At 35.0% G+C, this 25,438-nt stretch overlaps 1 protein-coding gene across 5 annotated transcripts in view; it reads left to right on the top strand.

The window, feature by feature from the left end:
• The window catches only part of KMT2E (lysine methyltransferase 2E (inactive)), a 91,312-nt gene that overhangs the window by 46,190 nt on the left and 19,684 nt on the right, over nucleotides 1-25,438 (top strand). For all 5 annotated transcript variants that reach the window (XM_013060341.2, XM_004739570.3, XM_013060332.2 and 2 more), the window contains 12 exons: nucleotides 1,663-1,777; nucleotides 2,841-3,070; nucleotides 5,964-6,044; nucleotides 9,883-9,941; nucleotides 10,876-11,048; nucleotides 12,874-12,912; nucleotides 17,388-17,618; nucleotides 17,737-17,867; nucleotides 18,849-18,966; nucleotides 20,084-20,193; nucleotides 23,327-23,591; nucleotides 24,548-24,646. In XM_013060341.2, coding sequence (XP_012915795.2) covers nucleotides 1,663-1,777; nucleotides 2,841-3,070; nucleotides 5,964-6,044; nucleotides 9,883-9,941; nucleotides 10,876-11,048; nucleotides 12,874-12,912; nucleotides 17,388-17,618; nucleotides 17,737-17,867; nucleotides 18,849-18,966; nucleotides 20,084-20,193; nucleotides 23,327-23,591; nucleotides 24,548-24,646 — 1,651 coding nt within the window. The remainder of the gene's footprint in view (nucleotides 1-1,662; nucleotides 1,778-2,840; nucleotides 3,071-5,963; nucleotides 6,045-9,882; nucleotides 9,942-10,875; nucleotides 11,049-12,873; nucleotides 12,913-17,387; nucleotides 17,619-17,736; nucleotides 17,868-18,848; nucleotides 18,967-20,083; nucleotides 20,194-23,326; nucleotides 23,592-24,547; nucleotides 24,647-25,438) is intronic.

The raw sequence follows: 25,438 nt of genomic DNA, 5'->3' as shown, positions 1-25,438 counted from the left end.
GTAAGACTAATGAATCACAAACCTGTACCCCTGAAACAAAAAATACATTGTATGTTTAAAAAATGAAGAAAAAATAAACAGCTCTTAGATTTATTTATGGATAGGAAAAATTTAGAGGGAGTTACATGGCTTCTTAACATGGGTATGTTTGAGATTTGGATGAAGACATCTTTCACTTTCTTATGTATTTAAGTTTTATGCAGTGAGAATGTGTTGATTTTAAAATTTAAAAATTTCTTTTTTAAAAGAAAGTAATCAATTTTTTAAATAACAGCATAGGCATTGATTGTCAAAGTATTCAGAACATTTTTGGAGGCTCTTCTGCTCTTTCCTCTAGAACCATGTGACAACTTCAGTTTGTGCTTCCTTTCTTTCCTGATTGTGTAATACTAGATCTCAACAACAGCAGCCACTTAGAGCTAAATTGAGACTTTGTACAGGGGAGTGGGGGGGAGCAGTATATCAAGAAGCAGTTGACTATAGATATATGAAGCTAGGGTGTAAGTACATTAAGAAGTATTAAACCACGACGAGTGCAAAAGTACTAAGTTCTAAGGGCAAGTTTTTAATGAGAGGTAAGAGAAGGAGTGTTACGAAAAAAATCTTCTCAGTTGATGGCTGCGGTAAGAATAAAGGCGCAGAAACAGGTCATGTTTTGTGTATGCAAGCCAGAAAGTAATTTTATTCTGAATTGGCTTCAGAAGTAGGTTTACTACCTACTTCCTTACTCATATTTAGTCCCATTTGTATCAGTTGATGGTCAGGTCATCATCACCTAACCATTACAGGTGAGAACTGCTGATCAGTATAACTCTACCTGCTGCTTCTATTTTTTTTATAAGCAAACCTTGGTTCATTGTGAAGTTTCCTATTTCTTAACTTTATTTATTACTTATTTATTAATTACTATTATTTTACTATTATTTATTCTTAACTATTCATTAACTTTAATGATATTTTCCAGAGCTTTGTTACATCTTGGCACACTAACGTAGACCTACAGTTTTGAACATTGAAATGTGTACTTAACATTGACATTGGGTTCCATGGAGATTCAGTGTGTTCTTCCTCCTGTTTAAATTGTTTCTGCCACTTTCCTCCTCCCCTGTGTTTAGTGTCCCCAGTGCCACTGAGTATATTAAAGAATGTTTAATCTCTGATAATTTTTCTTTTTTCTTTTTAGATTATTTATTTATTTATTTGACAGAGAGAGAGAGAGAGAGATCACAAGTAGGCAGAGAGGCAGGCAGAGAGAGAGAGAGAGAGAGAGGAGGAAGAAGGCTCCCTGCTGAGCAGAGAGCCCGATGCGGGATTCCATCCCAGGACCCTGAGATCATGACCTGAGCCGAAAGCAGCGGCTTAACCCACTGAGCCACCCAGGCACCCCTGATAATTTTTCTTAGTGAGAGGGCAACTATATTTGAACTTGGAGGCAAGATACTATTTTACTTAAAAGTTTTGTTGTTAGGACACAGAATCTAGATAGGATATATAGGATGTATCTTGTCCACAGGGTGTCTACCTACTGTGAAAAAACATTTGTATAGAAATAATGACATTTGTGTAGAAACAAGTTATATGAAATAAATGCTTAGAATTTTAAATGCATGAACAGAACAAAAATGAGTGGAATTCTCTTTAATGCAACTCTTCCCCCTCCAGACCAGAATCCGTAGAAGCTAGCCCTGTGGTAGTTGAGAAATCCAACAGTTATCCCCACCAGTTATATACCAGCAGCTCGCATCATTCACACAGTTACATCGGTTTGCCCTATGCGGTAAGTGTCCAACATTTCTCTCAAAGGTTATTTTATATCTAGATGTTGAAAGAAGATGTGGTATTGTGCCTAAAACAATATTTAGAAAAAATACTTGCTTTATATTATCTAAATAATTAGGTATGTAATTTATAGTTTAACTTTATTACTCTCACTATATTGAGGGATTAAAATTCTAAAGGAGGCATTCCCTAGAAGTTTTATTATTAATCTTACTCCTGTTATTATGCATTTTATGCTATTAATAGTTTAGTGTTATAATTCTTTACCTTCTCTATAAAAAAAAACATAGGGTTGTATTTACTATCTACTGTTGATTCTAAATTATATAGTAATTTTATAATAAATTACATAATTGCTACTTATTGAGCACTTTTGTGCCAGACTTTAAACATTTTTACATATATTATCTCATTTAATCTTCCAAACCAGCTTCATCAGATGGGCATAATTTTTGTCCCCATTTCATAGCTGAAAAAATGAAGGCTTATCTAAACTCATTCACTTGTTGCATAGCTAGGTACAAGTTAGATTGTAACAGAGAACTGGACACATTTGTGATACTATCCAGGTACAGTTATGACGGATTTTTACCTCTGGGACCAGAATAAACACCAAATTTTAAAAAATCTATATAGGGATAATATGTCTTTATTAGTTGTTTTTGTTATTCTTTAAGAATGTCTCCACATTCCCAAGATTTTTTTGTGGGTTTTTTTTTGTTGTTTTGTTTTTAACCCCTATCTTCACATCTTATACCTGCTTCTATCTTGAAAGCGGAGCTCTTTAACCAAAAGATTTTGAGGATATCTTTTGATTAGGGAGGTGAGGGCATGGAGTTTGAGGGAAGTCCAGTCCCTGTGCAGGTGACTGAGGTTGGGTAGACATTTTCTCTTACTAGTATGGTTTAATTTCTAGCTTCACAAGTCATTATTTTAAAGGTATTAGGGAAGAAATGGGTCAATTTCATATTTCTTGAATATTCAAATTAAGGATTGATTTTTATCTAAGTTCATACTGTTGTTGGAATTATATTGTGCTGTATTTGTGTTCAATTATCCAGGACCATAATTATGGTGCTCGTCCTCCTCCAACACCTCCGGCTTCCCCTCCTCCATCAGTTCTTATTAGCAAAAATGAAGTAGGCATATTTGCCACTCCTAACTTTGATGAAACTTCCAGTGCTACAACAATCAGCACATCTGAGGATGGCAGTTACGGTACTGATGTAACCAGGTGCATATGTGGTTTTACACATGATGATGGATATATGATCTGTTGTGACAAATGCAGGTAAAATACCTTACGCTGTTCGTTTACTCTTCTTGAATGTTGCTAACCTTTGATTGTTATTCTTGGAAAAGATAAAGTCACTTTTAAAGGAATTGGTGTCCACATTTTTTTTGATGCATTGCTACTATCAATGCAGTGTGTTTTGCTAGAAAGATTTCTTATGGGAACGAAGCTCTATTAGAGTTTGTTAGAAATCCTCCTTATTAACTGAGTAATAGGCAGTTGGTTCTGAACGTCATTCGTGTAGGATCCCATCTCTCTTTTTGCTCATCCAATAATAATACAACTGCATATAATGGTAGACAAGATAGAAAAATGAGCCCTCTGAATTTCCTTTGGAATTATTTGTGCTGTATAGTCAACTGTGATTTTCCAGTTTGGGGGAATTACACATTTTGATTGATGTTTGTTTGACCTGACTCTCTCACCTCCTTTTGACTTGAACCTTGCAGCCCTCTGGAGTCTCCTTGAACCAGAACCACAGTCTCCCCTCCCCCAACCCTGGTTCAACCACCAAGAAAGGCCTCCTCCCCTAGAGAAGGTGTGATTGGGACAGAAAGTGGGGTTTTGTTTTCATTTTTTGTTTTTGTTTTTGTTTTTTTTTTTTCTGTTTTGTTTTGTTTTTTGATTTTTTGCAGGGGAGGGAGTTGGGGAAGATGGAGAGGGAACTGTAGGATTTCAGCCTGAAAGTTACTGAGTCCATCCCTTGTACAGAGTGGGAAGCAGAGAGGATTTAAGCAGTGTACTGTAGGGGGTAAGATACTTCGGTGGCTTTACACAATTTCCTAGGTCAGATGTTTGTGGCAATGCTTCATTATTTGATTTGAAATAGTATAGCATATACCCATATTTGAGTATGAGTGTAAAAATACATCTTAAAGCCAAATATAAATTACTTTGCATTATTTGTAATATTCTTCCCATCTATTACATGATTAGGAGTTGGAAGTTATTGATAAAAACATGCATATAGGGTTATATTTTAAAAAGTTGATTTACTTTTGCCAGAAGGAAGGAATTAGTCTTAACTGGAGAGTGAAATTCGGCATTTTTGTGTAAAGATGTGATATTTTGAATTAATTTTAATAAAATTATTGTGATACCTTTTAAAATTTTAAAATAAATACTTATTACCTGTGACACATATCATTAGTATGAACAGTCACCTCAGTAAATTTATTCAGGAGGTAAATTTAAAAACTAAAAAAATAACTTCAATGATAACTTGTTTTCTTCATTATTTTTTAAATAATTAGGAAATTTTAGTTCATATTTTAACTGATCATGTAATAATAGCTTTCTCTTAGCTGATCTTATCTAATGTGATAAATTACATACCATTTGGCAGTGTTTTCATTTTAATGCAGTGTTTTCTTTCGATTTCATTACAATGATCTAGATATAATATAGAATTATCTCAATTAGAAAATAGTGAAATAGTCCTTAGGATTTATACCTGTCTGCAAATTCTTGAAGGACCGGTTCAGTTTTTGGATTGTTCAAGGTATTTGCTTCTCAGCAACTGCTCTCTTTTATGAATCTGGGTTTTTTTTGTTGTTCTTGTTGTTCTATTTTTCTACTGCTTAATCCGTAGTATATTTGCAAGGCTTTACCTTTTTTCCTCTTTTTGTTCTGTATTGCCTCTGTGTATGTCCATGTACCTCCAGCCTATACTCCTCTTTCAAGTTTGACATCTAGAGCTCAGATCATTTATTGCATTTTCTAGTTTTGTTTCTACTTTTATCTGCATGACATTATTACTTACCAAATTTAATTCAGTTTGTTATTCTAACCTGCCTTGTCAGGTGCTCTGCTTTTATTTCTCACTTTCCCCCCCACATCTTATATTTTGTTACCTTCCACTTCCTACCAGGTCTTTTCCCAGCTTTCCCAGTTTAGAAGTGGAAAGCATACTATAGTTAACTCATTAGAGATATATTTGAAATGGCTAATTATTATATAAAGAGTAATTAAGATCTATCTGTCTGTCTATCTATCTATCAGCTTTGGGCCAATTAAAGTCCTGGCAACAAAATAAGTAATAGTAGCAAATTGAGAGATTGCCTCAAAGTGATCCATGTATTCTATAAAAATAATTTGAGGACAGAATAGGTTTAATCCCTATCCTTATGGAATGTATCTTGGATTCTTTAACTTATCTTCTCTGCTGCTTTCTAGTTCTGTCCTTCTTTAAGTTTTGGAATGTTGGAAAATTGTCTTAGTTGGTTTTTCTACTTTGGGTTTCCTAACTTCTTTGAATTAACTGTATACCACCAAAGCACCTCTAGTGTTACCTCGTGCCTGTCAGAGGAGATATGTACACATCCTGAATTTTGAGTCCTGTGTAATCTGACTACACTTTACTAATCCGGTTCTACCCCCTTTATGTCTCAGAATGAAAATCCCCCTTCATATAGATAACTGCCTGCTGGCTGTTGCTCCTTATATCTGTCTACTTGAGAAAAGTTACTATAATGACACCTTTTCTTTCTAATCTCCCAGATGAGGTTTTAATTCAAGTCCATTATTCACCAGGGTTATTTTCCCATTAACTTCAAATAGTGTGGACATCTTCATGCTGTGACTTTTGAGAATATTTATAATGTATACTACCTTTCACATTAAAAGTTATATTTGCTTTAGAAATAAATATATATATATATATATATATATATATATATATATATATATATATATAAAATCCTATATTTGTCGTCTTGTCTTTGCATCTTAGTTTTATCTCCCCAAGGACATATTTCTATGAATTCCTCACAGCACCTTTTACAGTGCTAAACTCAAAGTGGGTGCTTATGAAGTGATAGTTAAATAGACAATCACATCTTAAATTAAGAATATTCTGTTAACATTTTATATGTTCTGCTTTTTCTTTAAGTGTTTGGCAACATATTGACTGCATGGGGATTGACAGGCAGCATATTCCTGATACATACTTATGTGAACGTTGTCAGCCTAGGTAAGTTGTGCATACTTACAAGATTGCCAGTTAATTTACTGAAGCAATCTTCCGTTAAGAGAGGTTTATGTATGAATTCTGGATTAAACAATTAATGGATTTTACTGTGTTTCATCAATTCTAAGGTAAACTTTTCATTTTTATGTTCTTTTTTTTTTTTTTTAATTCTGACATCTCTAAAAGAGTCTCTCTATTGATAATATGCCACAGTTTACTTTGTGGATTTTTTTTTTAAATTTATTAATAGTGCATAAAATAGCACATCTTCTAAGTGATGGCATCTTTTTTTCACGGGAGTGCACTATGTTCAAGAGTTACAAGATCCATGTATTCCATAAAAAATCATTGTTCCACCACCCTGCTTCAATAATTTTCAATAATCTTTTTCATTTATACTGTCATATATATATCTTCTCCCTTTCACACATTTTAATGGGAGTCCCAGATATAGTATTTCATACACATGTATCCCTATGTATTTCTATATATATATATTTATATGTCTTTCAATATGTATCTGTAAAAGAATTTTTAAAAAAATCAACCCCAAACCATTATGATACATGCAATAAAATTTATTATCATTCAGCCACGGTTAAAATACTGATTGGTTGATACACATCTGTCTCTTAAGACTCTGGTAATACAAACCTCCTTTCATCACCCCACCAACTCTGGTCTCCCTTTTAAGGAACTGAATTGTTTGTTCTGATTTGTTTGCTGATTGCATTATCATGATAATAACCAGCTTCTATGTCCTTTGTATTTCTGTAAACAAGTGTGTGATGGGATTGTAGGTTTGATTTTTTGGGGAGTGCTGAGAGGAGGATTTTTCATGGACTCTGTTCTGTCAGATAGCACATAATATCTGGTTGTCTCTGTGATAGGACATACTGATTGATAGTCCTTATTTAGATCCATTAATAGGGGTTGCAAGTTAGTGCCATGTTAATCTTATTGCTTATAACTTACTAGCTGGAATAGTTCTATAGAAACAAACTCTCCCATATTAACTGTTCAGTTCTCTGAAGAAATACAGTTGACCCTTGAACAGCATAGTTGTGATCTGTGCAGATCCACTTAAATGTGGATTTTTTCTTTTTTTAATGTGAATTTTTTTCAATAGAATAAGTAAATGATTTTTATGACTTCCTTAATCACATTTTCTTTTTTAAATTAAATTTTACTTATTTGAGAGAGAAAGAGAGGGCACGAGGTGTTGGGGAGAGAGGCAGATGAAGAGGGAGAAGCAGACTCCCTGCTGAGCAGGGAGCCAGCAGATTCAAATGTGGGGCTTAATCCCAGGACCCTAGGATCATGACCTGAGCGGAAGACAAGATGCTCAACTGACTGAGCCACCCAGCTGCCCCCTCTTAATTACATTTTCTTTTCTCTGGTGCACTTCTACTGTAAGAATGTATAATGCATATACCAAATATGTGTTAATCAACAGTTTATGTTATCAGTAGGCTGACATTCAATAGTAGGCTTTCAGTAGTTTAAGTTTTTGGAAAATCAAACGTTATATGCAGATACCTGATTGCATGGGGAGGGGGGGTTGGTGACCCTAACTCTTCATGTTGTTCAAGAGTCAACTGTATTTCGGTAAGGAAAGGCAGGATAAATGCTTGTTGATTCTGACCTTTTATTTACTAGTGTTCAGAATACTGAAAAGAAATTTAAGTATCATTATGAATTCAGGGATTTAAACATCTTGGATATCAGTCTGTTGCAGTTATTATTCTTATTGATACTCAAATTTTGTCCAGTTTTGGTCATTGGGAACCTCATCAAGTTTGCTCTTGAGCCCTTATGACCGTAACCTACTGGTACTTGATAGGTTTTGTGCTTTCTGGTGTAAGAAGTCGTCTTGAGCTTATTTTATACTCTTGTGCCTCTAACTTGAGAATTGGTTTTCAGTTGTAGAATCTGAGAGCTAGTCATGCTCCTTCCTACCGGATTGGTCATGTTCCTAGGTCTTTGTTGTTTTAGACAAAGCTAGGAAATACGTTTTGTGTGTTATTTTTAAGATAAAGTACATGAGTTTATACAGATAATTGCAGTTTAAATTTAGGAATATAAAGTTTTCATTTAGCCGTTTCTTTATCCCATTTTTACATCCTAGTTCCCAGCAGTATAGACAGTAATGTAATTAGAATCTCACCAATTTCTTAGTTGCTTCATTTCATAGAAAAATACAGTGGTCTCAGAGTAACAATACCAACACTAGCACCCAACCATATGATTACGTAAAACAGTTTATTTATTTATTTATTCATTCATCCATTTATTTATTTATTTATTATGTGAATTCTACACCCAAATTGTGGCTCAAATTCATGACCCTGAAATCAAGAGTTGCATGCTCCACTGCTGAGCCAGCCAGGTGCTGCCCCTATATAAAAGAGTTCAGAACTTTTTTTCTTAAGTTATATGCCACAAGGAATGTATAGTTATTGTGTTTAAAGTCCCTTAAAAGGATTTCACTGTGATTATAATACCAGCTGAATACACACTATGTTGATGTTATTTTATTTTTGGTGGATTTTTTAAAATAAAACGTTTTATTTTGAGTTAATTACAGATTCATATACAGTTATGAAATAATACAGAAATTCTGTATATACTTCACCCAGTTGCCCCTGTGGTGACATGTTGCAAAACTATTAATACAGTATTACGGTTAGGATATTGACATTGATACAGTCAAGAAACAAAACATTTCCATGGAGAGGATCCCTAATGTTGCATTTTACAGCCACACCACCTCCCACTTCTCCCACCCGTCTCATACCTGACCTTTGGCAACTCCACTGCTGTAATCTGTAATCCATGACTATAATTTTGTCATTTCAAAGATGTTATATAAATGGAATCATACAGTATGTGACCTTTGGGATTGGCTTTTTTTACTCAGCGTAATTCTCGGGAGAGCCAGCTAATTCGTTGCATGTTACTAGTATTTTGTTCGTTCTTATTGCGGAGTAGTGTTCTGTGATATATATGTACAGTAACCACCTACCCATTGGACATTTGGGTCTTTTCCACTTTTGGGCTATTACAGATAAAGTGGCTGTGAACATTTGTGTACAGGTTTTGGTGTGAGTGTTAAGTTTGTTTTCTCTGGGATAAATGCCTGAAAGTGCAGTTGTTCAGTCACATGGTAGTAGCATGTTTAGTTTTACACAAAATTGCCCAACTATTTTGTGGATCAGTTGTACCATTTTATATTCCTGTCAGAAATATATGAATAATCTAGTTACTTTTTATTTTTAGGATTGTTTTGTACTTTATTTTTATGACTATATGCTAATGTGATTATGTCCTTCCACCCCTGAAGTAGGATAAAAAATGGATTATTCTTTCCATTGTTTCCTTATTAGAAACAGATATATACATACATACTTGTATTTCTTACCTTACTTAGGTAAGTGATAGTATACTATAGTTTTTGCCACATTTCATTTTTTTCTCTTAAAAATATGTGCATAAGGTCACTTTATAGAGGTATGTTGAGGTTGATTGATTTCTTTCCATCCCTTCAAGATAACCCCATCTTTTTCATGAAATAGCATCCTTTTTTTAACAGACTTTTTGCTGTTTCCTAAGTAAAAGGTTTTTTTCTTAGAAGTACAGTAGAGTCACTTAACTGGCATCTGCTGCTGATTACGCTGGATAAGATCTAACTAAGGCAAGGGATAATACATAATATTTTATACTTTTCATTTTTCAGTAAAAACATATTAGAGAAATTGTAAAGTTTATCACGTTTAAAACCAAGCTGCTTACACCTAAATTCATGAAAGTTTGATAAATAATCATTAATATTTTAATACAGGAGTTTGGATAAAGAGAGGGCAGTGCTACTACAACGCCGGAAAAGGGAGAATATGTCAGGTAGGTGAAAAGAATCTATACTAAATGAAGATCAGTATGAGCAAGAGAATTGGGTGGCCTGCGTATTTTAGTCAGATGTAAACACCTTAGCAGTGAATGTTGATTGTGTATATGACTTACAATCAGGTAGAGATTTTAAATATTCTTTTTTTAACAGATTATAGAATAAGAATGTACTTATTTTAGAAAACGTAGGAAGTAGAGGAAAATAAAAATTATAAATCATCCATGTTTTTCTACAAAGTTATATTGGTTTAAAGAAGTATTAAAATATGTTTGCTCTTCAGAGAGATGGTGATCCGTTAGTTTATCATAATGGAGTAGTAGTTTTTCATTTTTAAGAATAGATTTTAGAAGTGTAACTACAATATAACTTTGATTTTGGCTTAAAACAATACTAGTACAAATGGTTTTGAATAATCATAGTTAATTGAACTCTTCCTGTTTGATGGACATTTAGGATGTTTCCAGTATTTTTTTATTTTTTGTTTATGTTATTACAAGTAGTACCTTCAATGAAACTCTCCTGGATAAGGGTTTTTTTTTGGGGGGGGTTTCGTTCACTTTATCTTTGAATACATACTAGAAATGGGATTACTGGATGAAAGGGTAATAAATGTAGAATTTTGCTAGATATGACTAAATTCCCCTTCATAGGGAATTGTGAATTTCCTTGCAGTTTATGCAAGTGCTGCTTTCCCACAGTCACACTATGTCTGTGTAATGTCAAACTTTTGTATCTAGTTCAGTGTGTAAGAAATGGTACTTGTAGTTTGCATTTGAAGTGTCGTTGAGGTGAGGAAGTAAGAAAAAATGTTTATTCTTCAGACAGATGGAGATATAACAGTTTGCCACATAGAATGCCATGTAGTTTGTTTTTTGTTTTGTTTGAAATAGTATTACAAGTACAATAGTTTCTGTTTTGCCTTGGAAGATGGTGATACCAGTGCAACTGAGAGTGGGGATGAAGTTCCTGTGGAATTATATACTGCATTTCAGCACACCCCAACATCGATTACTCTAACTGCTTCGAGAGTTTCCAAGGTTAATGATAAACGAAGGAAAAAAAGTGGGGAGAAAGACCAAAGTATTTCAAAGTGTAAAAAGGTATGTTTTTCTTTCTTAAGATGTATAGATGGAAATTGGTGGGAGCTGAGTTTTACAGGAAAGGCAGATGAGTATTGGATGGTAGCCAGAAACGGTGTTAGAATCTTAAGCTTTTTAAAACTCGTTTTAAAATTTTAATATGTTTAAAAGATTGGAGCGTAATAGAGAAGAATGTTTGCATAGTGATTTGCCATCATCACTAGTGAAACTAGTCATAGAAATGCCACCCAGGTGCCCCCAGCCTCAAAAATCTTTAAGTCATCTTTACTTTTGGACATTCAGATTGATTTTCAAAAGCACTGTTAATTTTTTCCTTTGGAGTGTCTCTTACTTTTTTATTTTTCTTTCTTTTGCTTCTGCAAACTCATCTAAGCCTTCATCACCTCGTATTGCAGTAATAATTTACCATATTTAATTTCTCCAACTTTATCTTTCTGCTTTGCAATATCTCCTGTGAATATTGCTCTTACATCTCTTCTCTGCTTAGAAGAATTTTGATTCCTCTACCGTAAAGAAAAGCATAACTGTATTTGAGTCAGAATCATAAAATCGGACTTTTTAAAATAAGGTTTCCAAGGTCTAATTTTTAATTTTAGCCAATTTTATTTCATACTCTTCAGTAGGTACAAGTGCATATATTCATTTTTCCTTGACTGTGGCATATTTTTCCCATTTAATGCCTTCTTTCATATTTTTTTATAATTTTTTAGAAGATTTTATTCATCTGAGAGAGAGTGAGAGCACAAGGGGTATACAGAAGGAGAAGGAGTACCAGACCCCCCGGGGGACAGGGGGTGGCTTGACCCCAGGATCCTGAGATTATGACCTGAGCCACCCAGGTGCCCCTCATATAAGGAACTAGGATTGGGTTCCTTTCAGTTCATCTCTCTGAGTACATCCATTCTCTAAAGTCTACCTAGCTCTTTTCCCATGTTTCCCATGAAGGTTCATTGCCTTGTTTTTGTTGTTAGTAAATCTTGCTTGCTTCTAACATGTAGTCTACACACAGACTTGACACTTAAATATATTTGGGTCTATATTGCTTACTCTCGGTTTATGTTTGTTAGTCCCCCTAGAGACTTTTGGGGTGGACTGATGATGAAGATAAATGTTAAATACCTTTCAGGACCCAGCAGATTAGTGAGCTGTCACTAAATATTTATTGAATAAATACAGCTCTCTTTTACCACAGTGTATATTTCTTAAATAAAACAACAAATTCAAATCACTTACTAGTTGACTTAGAGAATTAAAGTAGTAACATTATTTTATCACTCCCAAAACTCATGACTTCAATAAAATTATTGTATTATTTTTAATACCCTTTCAATTTTAATCAGATATTTTTCCATGGTTGTAATAATTGAGCACACAGAAAACGTGAGGGTTTTTTGGGCAGTATCACATACATATTCTTATGTTCTTACATAATCTACATTCTTATTTTTTTTAATTTGAATATATTTTAGTTTCAGGTATACAAAGTTTGCACTCTTATTTTTTTAATTTTATTTTATTTGAGGGTGGGGTGGGGAGAGAGAGAGAGAGCATGCATGAGTGCAGAAGTGGAAGGGAGGGGCAGAGGGAGAGGGAGAAGCAGACTTCCCACTGAACAGGAAGCCTGATGGGGTGATCCCAGAACCCTGGGATCATGACCTTAGCTGAAGACAGACACTTAACTGACTGAGCCACCCAGGCGCCCTGTCTGCATTCTATTGTTAATAATAGAATAATATTCTAGTAGATGACTTTAGTGAACTGATTGATTCTTAAATATTATATTCAGTTTAAAGAAAAACTCACTCAGAATTTAATGTTATTTCAGGCTTTTCGCGAAGGATCTAGGAAGTCATCAAGAGTTAAGGTAAATACATTAAATTTAAGTCCTTAGTACCAACTGTCAGTTTTTCAGGAGCTTATTAAGTGATTGTCCATAATCTTTATGTTCTCTTCATTGTGTATCATTTATTGCTTATTATATCTTTATCAGAAGTGTACCATAGAAAATCCTATTTTGATTAATATGCCACTCTTGGAGTTTACTCACAATGTTAAAATATTAAGCAAAAGGAAGTGGTATGTAAGTAATACCTAATATCAAAATTTGGGGTAATATGAATTTCAGTTATTGCATTCCATGCCTCCCAGTACCACTTCATATACTGGACATATGAATGCAAAATCACATTGAGAATTTGAAAATTTGTATATTTTGCATAGTTGGGATTCTAGTGATTTAATTAAGTAAGTTGTTATAAAATACTATAAAATCACCATTGAAGTACAAAGTAGTCACCTGTACCTTGAATTAATTAGAATACATCCTCAATTTTGTAGATGGCCAGATTGCTGAGAGAGGCAAGGCTCTTTAGCTCTGCCTCCCCACCAAAAGATAGGTGTTGGATAACAGAGGTCAGCTATATAGTATGTCGATAGCTTTCTAGGTTATATGGTTAAAGAATAATGGGTTTCTCAAGTTGTCAGATAGTAAAATAGGGAGCATGTTACAGTATATTTGTTGTGACCATTGTGTAAAGCATAATAGTTACTCATTATTCCACATTCCCTGGAAAACAAATCATTTAACACCTGTGCAGTGATGATTACTACATACTTTTGTAGTTCTTTCTCAAGAAAGTTAATACATCGTGACACTCAACAGACTATAAGCCCAAAAATGTTCTTTCTGTGTTAAAGTATATGTTTGTACTTTTATACTTACTATATATATATTAAACTTGAGTTTATGGGATATTCTCTGACATAACGTACAGTCTGAAAAGGTTTTTGGATTTACCCAGTAGAAACTCAATACTTTGTAGTTTCCTTTTCCAATTTATCCAGTAGTCATCCCAATAGGTTTATTGAAGATGGGGTATCTTTTACTTAAGTAAAATATTTTCATTTATTATGTAAAGAAGTGACTAAGAAAGTGAAATTTTAATAATCTTTGTGAATCTTTAAAGATATATACATATATTTTAGAAGATTTTATTTATTTGACAGAGCAGAGAGAGAGAGAGGGAGAGATCACAAGTAGGTAGAGAGGCAGGCAGAGAGGGGGGAAGCATGCTCCCTGCTGAGCAGAGAGCCTGATGCAGGACTCTATCCAGGACCCTGAGATCATGACCTGAGCCGATGGCAGATGCTTAACCCACTGAGCCACCCAGGTGCCCCTAAAGATATTTTTTACTTAAGTCAAAGATACCTTCTTTAAGATACAGCAATTCCAGTTAGTAATTCTGTAGTATTTATAGGTTGAAGAGATATAGAAGAATTTACTGCATCAGATATATACCAGGTCAGTAGAAGGCTTGATTGGGGTCGGGGGTGGTAAAAGAGAAAGAAAAAAATCTTTAAAATTTATTAGATTTCTTGGGGCACCTGGGTGGCTCAGTGGGTTAAAGCCTCTGCCTTCAGCTCAGGTCATGATCCCAGGGTACTGGGATTGAGCCCTGCATCCGGCTCTCTGCTCAGGAGGGAGCCTGGTTCCCCTGCACCCCGCCCCCGCCCCTGCCTGCCTCTCTGCCTACTTGTGATCTCTGTCTGTCAAATAAATAAATAAAATCTTTAGAAAGTAAAAAGTAAAATTAACAAAAAAATAAAAGCTGAGATATTACTAGATTTCTTTAATAATGCTGATGAAAGCCTTAATATGTAGTATTTCATATTTGTGTAAAAATCTGTTAAAAGGTGGTCATAATGTGGAATATATAATTACATAAAATATCAGTTGGTAAAAATAAACACACTCTGTCAAGTAGTTGAACAACTTACTATAGTTTGTTTCATTGTAGGAAAGAATGATACTTTTTGTAATAAAAATTACCTATATGGAAGGTGGACAAATGGTAAACTTTAGTGTTGACTGTACATGTGTACCTGGCTAACAGGATATATAAGAGCTTTTATTAATTCTACATGTGATTTTAAAATTTTAGTTATGTAGGTTGTACATACTTTAGAGATAAACTTTTTTTTTTTTTTCCCAACAGATAGTAACAATCTTTATTATTAGTACATCTCACACCAACTGAGAAAATAAATGCCTTCCTAAAGCGACAGTTCTTAAACAATTTTGTCTCAGGGCCTCTGTGTACTGAAAAAATTATTGAGGAAACCAAAAAAGCTTCTATTTTTTTTCTGTGTTTTTCTTTTCTTTTATAAACATATAATGTATTATTAGCCCCAGGGGTACAGGTCTGTGAATCGCCAGGTTTACACACTTCACAGCACTTACCATAGGAAATAATTTTTTCTCATCAAGGTGTTCAGTGTTGTAGAACAAAATTGATGAATAGCATTTACAAAAAATTGAAATGTCATGTGTTAAAATCATTTACAATCTGAATTATGCTAATGAAACAAAAGTTTTTGTTATCTGCATTGATTGACTTTCTTCCCAAGATTGCAAATAAGAATCATTCTGGAGACGCCTGGGTGGCCCAGTGGGCTAAGCCTCTGCCTTCGGCTCAGGTCATGATCTCAGGGTCCTGGGATCAAGTCCTGCATCGGGCTCCCTGCTCAGCGGGGAGACTGCTTCCCCCCACCACTTGTGATCTCTCTCTGTCAAATAAATAAAATCTTAAAAAAAAAAATCATTCTGGAAGGGGTGTCTGGCTAGCTCAGTCGTTAAACATCTGTCTTTGGCTCAAATCATGATCCCAGGGTCCTGGGATCGAGCCCCACGTTGGGCTCCCTGCTCAGTGGGGAGCCTGCTTCACGCTCTCCCTTGTGTTTGCTCTCTCTGTCACTGTCAAATAAATAAATGAAATCTTAAAAAAAAACCTTATTGTGGGATTCCACCTTTTAATATATTTTCAAAATGTGTGGTAATTATGCCTGTCTGTAAGTTGCATTCCAGCAAGAAAAGAGTCCCCTTTTGTTCTTTTTTTTTTTTAGATTTTAAAAATTTTTATTTTTTGAAGATTTTATTTATTTATTTGACAGAGAGAGTACAAGTAATCAGAGCAGCAGGCAGAGGGAGAGGAAGAAGCAGGCTTTCTGCCAAGCAGGGAGCCTGATGCAGGGCTCAGTCCTAGGATCCTGGGATCATGACCTGAGCCTAAGGCAGCCACTTAAACCAACTGAGTCACCCAGGTGTCCAGTAAGATTTTTTTAAATTTTAAGTTAATCTCTACACCCAGCATGAGGCTCAAACTTACCACTCCAAGACCAAGAGTTGCATGCTCTTTCAACGGAGCCAGCCAAGTGCCCCACACTTTTTGCTCTGTAACAGATTAAGAGAGGCTATGACTTTCTGTACTTTGCACTAAGCATTCTTATCTTTTGGGTTTTTAGTAGGAGGTATAGATGAGCAAAGGTCCTTGCTGTCACTGTGACCCTTGAATTTAGGCTATGGACCATTTTGGTCATTTCACATTCTGTGAGATATTTTGTTCCTTATGTCAAATTTATCACGTGGACAGTTGATTATAGATCTTGAAATTACACTAAATTAAGATATCAACATGTATTTTTAAATAAAACATGTCAAAATTGTAGTCTGTCAAAACTATGAATACAAGGTAGATACTGACAGTCTCTAATAAAATAGTGCATGTTCTTTTATTTATTTATTTTTTTTAAAGAGCTCCCAAGAGAGCAGTGTGAGAGGGGCAGAGGGAGAGGTGAGGGAGAAAGAATCTTAAGCATCCTTTTTTTTTTTTTTTTTTTAAGATTTTATTTATTTATTGACAGAGAATGACAATGAGAGAGGGAACACAAGCAGGGGCAGTGGGAAAGGGAGGAGCAGGGAGCCTGATGTGGGGCTCCATCCCAGGACCTTGGGATCATGACCTGAGTCGAAGGCAGGCAGACGCTTAATGACTGAGCCACCCAAGTGCTCCAATCTTAAGCATCTTAAGCAGAATCCACACCCAGCTCAGGGCTGATTTGAGTCTCTGTCTCAGCCTTGAGATCATGACTTGAGCCACAGTCAAGAGTTGGACACTTAAGAGTTGGACCCTGAGCTACACAGGCTTAGTCAGCACCATGCTGTCCTTTTTTTAACCAATAGCTAGCAGTGACTCCCAAGTTTGGAGTGTTTGCAGTTTTATTAATGACGCCCTTTGGGCTACAGTGGTGTCAGTGAAGGCTGAATTTTTGCTAGTCCAACATAACTTGGTCTCCTTTAGTTTTCTAAGTCCTTACCTGTCTGGCATGCAGTATGAAGATGTAGTAGGCTGCTCATTTATGGTCTGTTTTTCCCTAGAACCTCTGAAAGCCTATCATTGTCTCTACTTTATATTACATTCTTTTACATAGATGATCATTTATTTGAGTGTGTGTATATAAATACTTGGAAGTCCAGATATTAATGCTTTGCTGTGATTTCAGGGGTCAGCTCCAGAGATCGATCCTTCATCTGATGGTTCAAATTTTGGATGGGAGACAAAAATCAAAGCGTGGATGGATCGCTATGAAGAGGCAAACAGTAACCAGTATAGTGAGGGTGTTCAGAGGGAGGCACAAAGAATAGCTCTGAGATTAGGCAATGGAAATGACAAAAAAGAAATAAATAAATCAGATTTGAATACCAACAATTTGCTCTTCAAGCCTCCTGTGGAGGTAAATATTTCATTTGCCAAAAAAAATTATGAAACAAAACCGTTTTCTAATGCATATCTTGAGTAGTTAGCTTGAAAGCAATCAGGTTTAATTAATCTCAACATTTCTCTGGTTTTAGAGCCATATACAAAAAAATAAGAAAATTCTGAAATCTGCAAAAGATTTGCCTCCTGATGCACTTATCATTGAGTACAGAGGGAAGTTTATGCTAAGAGAACAGTTTGAAGCAAATGGATATTTCTTTAAGAGGTATATTTCTTTATTTTATCAGTTATCTATAGTTATGAATTGGGGTTTTGGGGCTATTTTACCAAGATGCTATCTGTGTTCATATATATTTTGCCTTCCTGAGTGCATTTTAATACATTTAAAAGTGTAGTGTGACTGAACAATGACTAATGATAAACTTTTGAACTATAATAAAATACAGCAAAAAGCAGATGTATTCCTCAGTCTCTTACCCATCTCTGTCTTGCTGACACTCCTACAATAGTCTACTTCAAAGATAAACTACAGCAGTTTAGATGGATGACTCTGATTGCATAAGATTCTAAGGAATCCTTTTGAGTCCAGGACCTTTCCTAACTCCTTGTGACATAATTGGTAGAACCTGAAAAGACCATTGGTGATCACAGGCAAAAATCCCTTCCTCTTTATTAGAGGATGTTAGATGTGCCCTACTTTAAAACGTTCACTTTCTTGTGAAAGTGAATGGCTCTGGAGCCCTCTTCTGTGGTTTGTGATTTTGATGGGGATTTGATGTGACCATTGCTTCCCTGAGGTGTAGAAATACATTGGTATAGACTGAGAACATTCTCAGTCTATATGATTATTTGTTGTTTATAATTGAGTTTTTAAGATTTGAAAGATATACAAGAATACTTCTCTTTTACATACAAATTTTATGTGAAACAGTGTTGTAAATCAAACACTTAAATGCACTACTAGATACGGATTTTAAAGGCATCCAGTTATGAATCCTTCTGTAAAGGCTAGTCACCCCCTTTTTATTTTTCCTTGTAAATTTGAATTTCTACCTTCAGTTAATTAACTTTGATTTAAGTAAGATTATTGGAGCAAGTAAAAATCGGATTAGCATGAACTTGCCCTTAACAAATGGGTTCTGGTATCAGATTGCCTGTATCCAGATCTTGGCTTCACTATTGACTTTGAGTATTTTAGAAGTTTGGTAATATGTTAATAGTTTATAATGCATTTCTTTCTTTGTAGACCATATCCTTTTGTTTTGTTTTATTCTAAATTTCACGGGCTAGAAATGTGTGTTGATGCAAGGACTTTTGGAAATGAGGCTCGGTTCATCAGGCGTTCTTGTACACCCAATGCAGAGGTAAGCTTACAGAAATCTTTTTGGGAGGCAGGAGTTTGGGGGATATGTGGAAATGAGTATCAGACACAAATCTGGTAGCCTTTTTGACCATTGATGAATTTTATATGGCCCATGTGCTTCCACTTTGAAAAATTAGGCTCTCAGGTTTTAGAAATGACTTTGCACATTTTGAAGAAATTGTGATTTTTTTTTTTTTGTAGGGGAAATACTGGACTTTATTTCTGAAGCTCTGTGGGTCATATACATCTTGATCTGATTGGATCAAGATAGATGACAAAACTAAAAGCTAAAGTAGATTTTACATGTGCTACTATAAATTTTTTTTATAAAAATTGTGCTTTAATTTGGAGCCTGAAACAGTATTTCTGGTTTTTCATGCCAGAGTAAACATTTACAATTTATATGTTACAGCTAAGAGTATAGGTTTTGAAGCCAGACTTACTAGATTCATGTCTTCTCTTTGATGAACTAGCTTTGTAATCTTGTCTGTGCTTGTTTTTCCCTGTAAAAACTTAATGGGAGGACTAAAGGAGTTAATACCTGTGAAGTACCTAGAACAGTGTCTGTCATAGAAAAGTGTGGTGTTAACTGTACCATTACTCATTACTGCATGTCATCAAATCAAACATATTATCACTTATAAAACTCCCAATTCCAGGGATACTGAGAGGTGAAAAAATATGCATTATGAAATTGTGAAGTGTAGTGTTTGCTTTTTTTTTTTTTAATACTTTATTTATTTATTTGACAGAGGTCACAAGTAGGCAGAGAGGCAGGCAGAGTGAGAGGGGGAAGCAGACTCCCCGCTGAGCAGAGAGCGCAGTGCGGGGCTCGATCCCAGGACCTTGGGATGATGACCTGAGCCAAAGACAGAGGCTTTAACCCACTGAGCCACCCAGGTAGCCCTAGTGTTTGCTTTTTAATGCTACGTGGTGGATTGCAGTTTGCCTCACTGCACTTGCTTCCAGCTGATAACCACCAGTTTAGAGTTACAGTGTTACAGTTGCATATTTTTCCCATTGTACTCATGAATTACTTTGAAAAGTTTTCAAAATTACAGGATGAGGTGCTCCTAAAGAAAATAATTTCTAAAAATGTAAAATTATTCTTTTAACAGGTGAGGCATGAAATTGAAGATGGAACCATACATCTTTACATTTATTCTATACAGAGTATTCCAAAGGGAACTGAAATAACTATTGCCTTTGATTTTGACTATGGGAATTGGTAAGTTCAAGTCTCTAAATATGTTATCTGTTTTGAAATAGTTCCTTAAGGCCCTCCTAAAAATCTAGGTATTGTCATCACTTTCATAGTTTTTTATTTGTATGTATTATGAAGCATTTCAAGTGAAATGTACTTGAAAACAAGCATTTTGGTGTCAACTTCCACTAAGCATTATTACTTAGTTCTTTTCTAGACTTTTATTATTGTAATGTAAATGATCATAGTAATTTTAAAAAGTAGTCCTAATTCAGCCATATAACACTGACCTTGTTTACATGAGAATTTCTTCTTTCTTGTGTTTTAGGGGATACATTTTTGGTTTTAATGTAAGTTAATTGATAAGTGTGAATGGATAGTTTCACTTTTGCCCTTCAAAATAAAAAATTGTGCAGGGGCCCCCAGGGTGGCTCAGTTGGTTAAGCAACTGCCTTCAGCTCAGGTATCCTGCTTCAGGTTCCCAGGGGAATTTGCTTCTCCTTCTGACCTTCTCCCCTCTCCTGCTCTATCTCTCAAATAAATAGAATCTTAAAAAAAAAGAAAAGAAAAGAAATTGTGCAGTTTTTTTGTAGTATAAATTGAAAGGGTTTGTTGGAGTCCTGTAAGGAAATTCTGAGAACCGTTGTTCTGAAACACTAGGGAAATAAAGTTAATTCTGAGTATTAAAAACTTTTTTTTAAGTTCTATGTAAATTACATTCTGTAGTGTTTTGTTTTCATCTTTTCTCATTTGTTACTTTTGAGATTTGGTTCTTTTTGTGTAGCTCTAGTTCATTTGTTTTCACTGCCAGTAGCATTTATCCATTTCTCTGTTGGATCTTAAATTCACCAGAACCGTTCTGTGACTCCTTGAACATGTTTTTGTGGGCCCATGTTGTCTCCATGGGAGAGAATCTAGTGGGTATGCTTGCTCAGCTGTGGCATGTGCACGGCCTCAGTGTTACCTGACAGGGGGTCATGACCAGTTTCTATTCTCACACCTTTCTTCCTTGCTCTACTTATGACTTTGAAAAATTGGTGCTAATCCATGTGAAATGGTATTTTTTATACATGTGTGTGTGTGTGTGTGTGTGTGTGTGTGTGTGTATTTTAAAGATTTGTTAGAGAGAGAGAGAGAGAGAGGAAAGTAGGGGGAGATACAGGCTCCCCGCTGATCAAGGAGCCTGATGGGGGACTCAATCCCAGGACACTGGGATCATGACTTGAGCCAAAGGCAGACACTTAACCTAGTGAGCCACTCAGGCATCCCATCTTTTTATATTTTTAATTATCGTTTTCCTTGATTATTTTATAAGCCCAAGGATCTTTTTGTATATTAGTCATTTGGATTTCCTCTCTCATGAATTGTTCAATCCCCTTCAATTTTCCTACTGGTCTTTTTCTGATTTTTTTGGGTGGGGAGGGGAATGGTTTTTTTGTGTCCTGTAGTCTGTTTGGTTATAAGCATTTGAGCTCATTTCCTCCTATTCTGTATTTTACTTCTAAAGTTTTGTATGGTAACCTATTTAAATGTGTAAGTTTTACATGTTCATGATGTTTTCTGTTAATGAAATTTCACTTCCTGCACTGTGTATCTCTACTTGATTGTTGGGAGTCAAATTTATTATAACTTAAGCATGACCTTCTTAGCCCTTTTTCTCCTAGATGGCAGTAAATTTAGCATAGTGGCTCTTTGCTCATTGCTTTGAAAGACTGTCTCCCATAAGTGGTTAAGAATATAAGCTTTTTATAATCTGAGTGGTTTCAAATCCTAGCTTGGTTGCTTATTCAGCCGATTTCTTCATCTCATTATATCATAATAGAAGAATAATAATACTCACCTAACAGGAATGTTTTGAAGATTCAGTGAGTATAAGATATGTAGAGTGTTTGCTGGCACAAAATAAGTGCTTTTAATAAATATTAGCTGTTGGCCATCATTATTTGCAGTTGTTATCCTAAAATCAAAGAAAACATCTAGAAAGACTTTGAACCTAGTTTCTAGTAATACCTAATTTGGGGAGATGGGTCCCATAGATAACAAATTTTTGAGTTCTGTTCCTGATTTACAGATTTAGGCAGTTTGACTTGTACTAATCTTGAAAGTTAGTAAGGAGAACAGTATTAGGAACTTTGGAAAGTGAATTACTTTTATGGCGAACAAGTATTAAACTACTTAAAAACATGTCGAATGGGGGGCTTCTAGTGTTTTACTTAGGTTTGGGCATTTTGCCTGCATCCTGGAGATGGTGGTGGTAGGGATATGGAGGGCAGAGTTAAGAAGAGATGGAAAGTGTGAGCTTTGGACTCACACAGACCTGTACCTGAATGCTGTCGCAACCATTTAGTAACTGTGCCACTTTGGACAAAGTGCTGAAGCTCTCTGCATTTGAATCTTCCCTGTATGGTGGAGGTAATAATTATCACTGTAGTGAAGATGAGAGATAGTGCAGTTATTTTTCAAGCGTCCATTTGAAAGAGGGAGTACTTAAGAGAGGCAAAGGAAAACATAACTCTACCCTTTTTCAGGGTGGCTTTTTTTTAAAAATAAAGATTTTATTTATTTATGAGAGAGAGAGAGAGCATGAAAGGGGAGAAGGTCAGAGAGAGAAGCAGACTCCCCATGGAGCTGGGAGCCTGATGTGGGACTTGATCCCAGCCAGGATCATGACCTGAGCTGAAGGCAGTGGCTTAACCAACTGAGCCACCCAGGAGCCCCTCAAAGTGGCTTTTTAAAGACAACTGGTTATCAAAGTCATTTCTTAAAGTATAAGACATAGTTAAGGTTTGGGACTACTGAAGTAAATACCATTTTTGCCTTAATGTGAACCAAATGTATCGTTTCACTTACAAGGATTCAGTTTTAATTCATTGAGGTTTTTTTGTTTTTGTTTTCCTTCTCGAAACCATCACTGGTTATCCTTATGATTGAAGGTCCAATTTCTATCAGAAACAACTTCTAATGATTAATGTTTTTTAAATGAGGGCAAAAAACTTCTTTTGTGATAGTTATGGGGAGTGCAAATTAGTGAAAAGTAAGGATTGCTTATTAAGTGGTAGTAGTAGCATGCATGCAGTTTTGCAGAGTTGCAGCTTCAAATGAATTAGAAAATTTTACAATTTGTCTTGAATAAATATTGAACTGGTTATCTTTCCAGTAAGTACAAGGTGGACTGCGCATGCCTCAAAGAAAATCCAGAGTGCCCTGTTCTAAAACGTAGTTCTGAATCCATGGAAAACATCAACAGCGGTTATGAGACCAGAAGGAAAAAAGGAAAAAAAGAAAAGGATATTTCAAAAGAAAAAGATACACAAAATCAGAATATTACTTTGGATTGTGAAGGAACCACCAACAAAATGAAGAGCCCAGAAACTAAACAGAGAAAGCTTTCTCCACTGAGGCTATCAGTATCAAATAATCAGGTACTGAACTACGCTCTTCTGATTGTCAGCAGAAGTCAACAAAAGAACATAATTTGTCATATTTTAACCTCTTTATGTAAAACGGTTTAAATTTTTTAAGTTAGATCTATTGTTACTTAATGAAGTACTTAGAAACATAAAACACAAGTACAGAAGTTCTGCTAGAATTTGTGCAGTGTTCATTAAGCTCGTTAAACAGCTGAGCCAGCAGATCCTTGCAGAATTGAATACAAGATTTTTCTATAACTGGGTGATTTAAAAACTTCTCCCAGATGGTATTGTCCATATCTTAGTAGTCAGTGTTCTTATTTAAAGTCTTAATTTCCTTTTTTTAAACATTTGGGACATAATTAAATCAGTTCTATAAGGATGAGACAGAAGATTTTTCAGAGAAAATACTCTTAACATGTAGGATTATTTTGGGGGGGATGAGTTTGGCCCATACGTCTGCCCTGCTAGGAAAGAGTTTCTTATATGCCCTCTACATAAATAGAAGTTAGGAGGCACCATTTAAAGTGAAAAATAAGGAAGATTTCACTCCTCTCCAGTAGCCCATTTTCCATAATTTAAGTATAATTAACTTAATATATTTCCCAAAAGCTCTAAATTGAACAAACATTTATTAAGCACTTGGAATCTCTAGGCACCAAGTTTTATGAAGTAATTTTATATGTTTATGTTTTGGGAAGAATGTAAACAGAAAGCTATGCTACCATATTTGACTTTGTGGGCTCTATTAATATTATGGACTAGGACTCTAAAAAGCAAAATCATTTAATTTTGAAAAAAATTTTTAATTACAGCCAGTTTTAAGGTTCTGAAATGGATTTAAGTAGGCTTGTAATTTTTCTTTGTTGAATGCATTAGTTGCCATTTAAAGGTATTTTAATAGTTCAGTGTCCCTAGTTTGTAGATGGAATAGTAGTTTCTATAAAGCAGTCATTTCCATCTTTCAGGAACCAGATTTCATTGATGATATAGAAGAAAAAACTCCCATTAGCAATGAAGTAGAAATGGAATCAGAGGAGCAGATTGCAGAAAGGAAAAGGAAGATGGTAAGTTGGGAAGCCAGTAGCTGCTTCATGCTGTCTCTTGGGCTTATGACAACTTCTCTTCCCATAGATTGTTGTTGCCTTTAGGAAGGTTTTGACACTGTTCTTTATTAGGAAACATGTTAGCAAACATGATGTGCCACTGAGCATTTCTGTTTGACTTTGTTATTACCCTTCAAATAGAATGTATGACATTTAACATTTTTAAAGCTGAGAACTACTAATAAATTTTAATGCCAGAATTACTGTTCAAAATCTTTCATTAGCTAAATGTTCGTTTTCACTTCATAATTTAATGTAAAGCAAAAATGGAATTTTAAACCTTACACCATCACCAAATAAATGAGTTATGTAAAAAAAAACCCCACTGTTTGGTAGCTACTATGTCTGTTTCTCATACTGGTATCATAAAATAAGGTTTTCATTAAAATGCGTTTGGTATCTATGTTCCTTGTTCTACTTTTTATACAGATATTTGCAAATAAATAATACAAGATATTTTATTAGAAATCCATGTTAATTTAGCAGTGGATATATATTTATATAGGCCAGTTAAGTAAGTATTATGTATGGTATAGTTTACCCAAAGATTTGAAAATGACTTTACACACCAGTTAATGATCCTAATATGGGTTTTCCCCACTCCCTTTTACTTTATATGCTTTCTTGTTTCCTATCTGATTTTCACGCCGAATTCCATGGAATCTCAGGTGTCATACACTTAGTGTAGGGAGGGATAGGATCTTTGGAATTTGGTCATTGTAGGCCTACTTAATGTAAGCCTGTTTTATTGCC

The sequence above is a fragment of the Mustela putorius genome, unplaced genomic scaffold (assembly GCF_011764305.1).
Source record: "Mustela putorius furo isolate JIRA1106 unplaced genomic scaffold, ASM1176430v1.1 tig00003845_pilon_pilon_pilon, whole genome shotgun sequence".
Taxonomy (NCBI): domain Eukaryota; kingdom Metazoa; phylum Chordata; class Mammalia; order Carnivora; family Mustelidae; genus Mustela; species Mustela putorius.
This window is presented reverse-complemented; position numbering and strand designations above follow the sequence as displayed.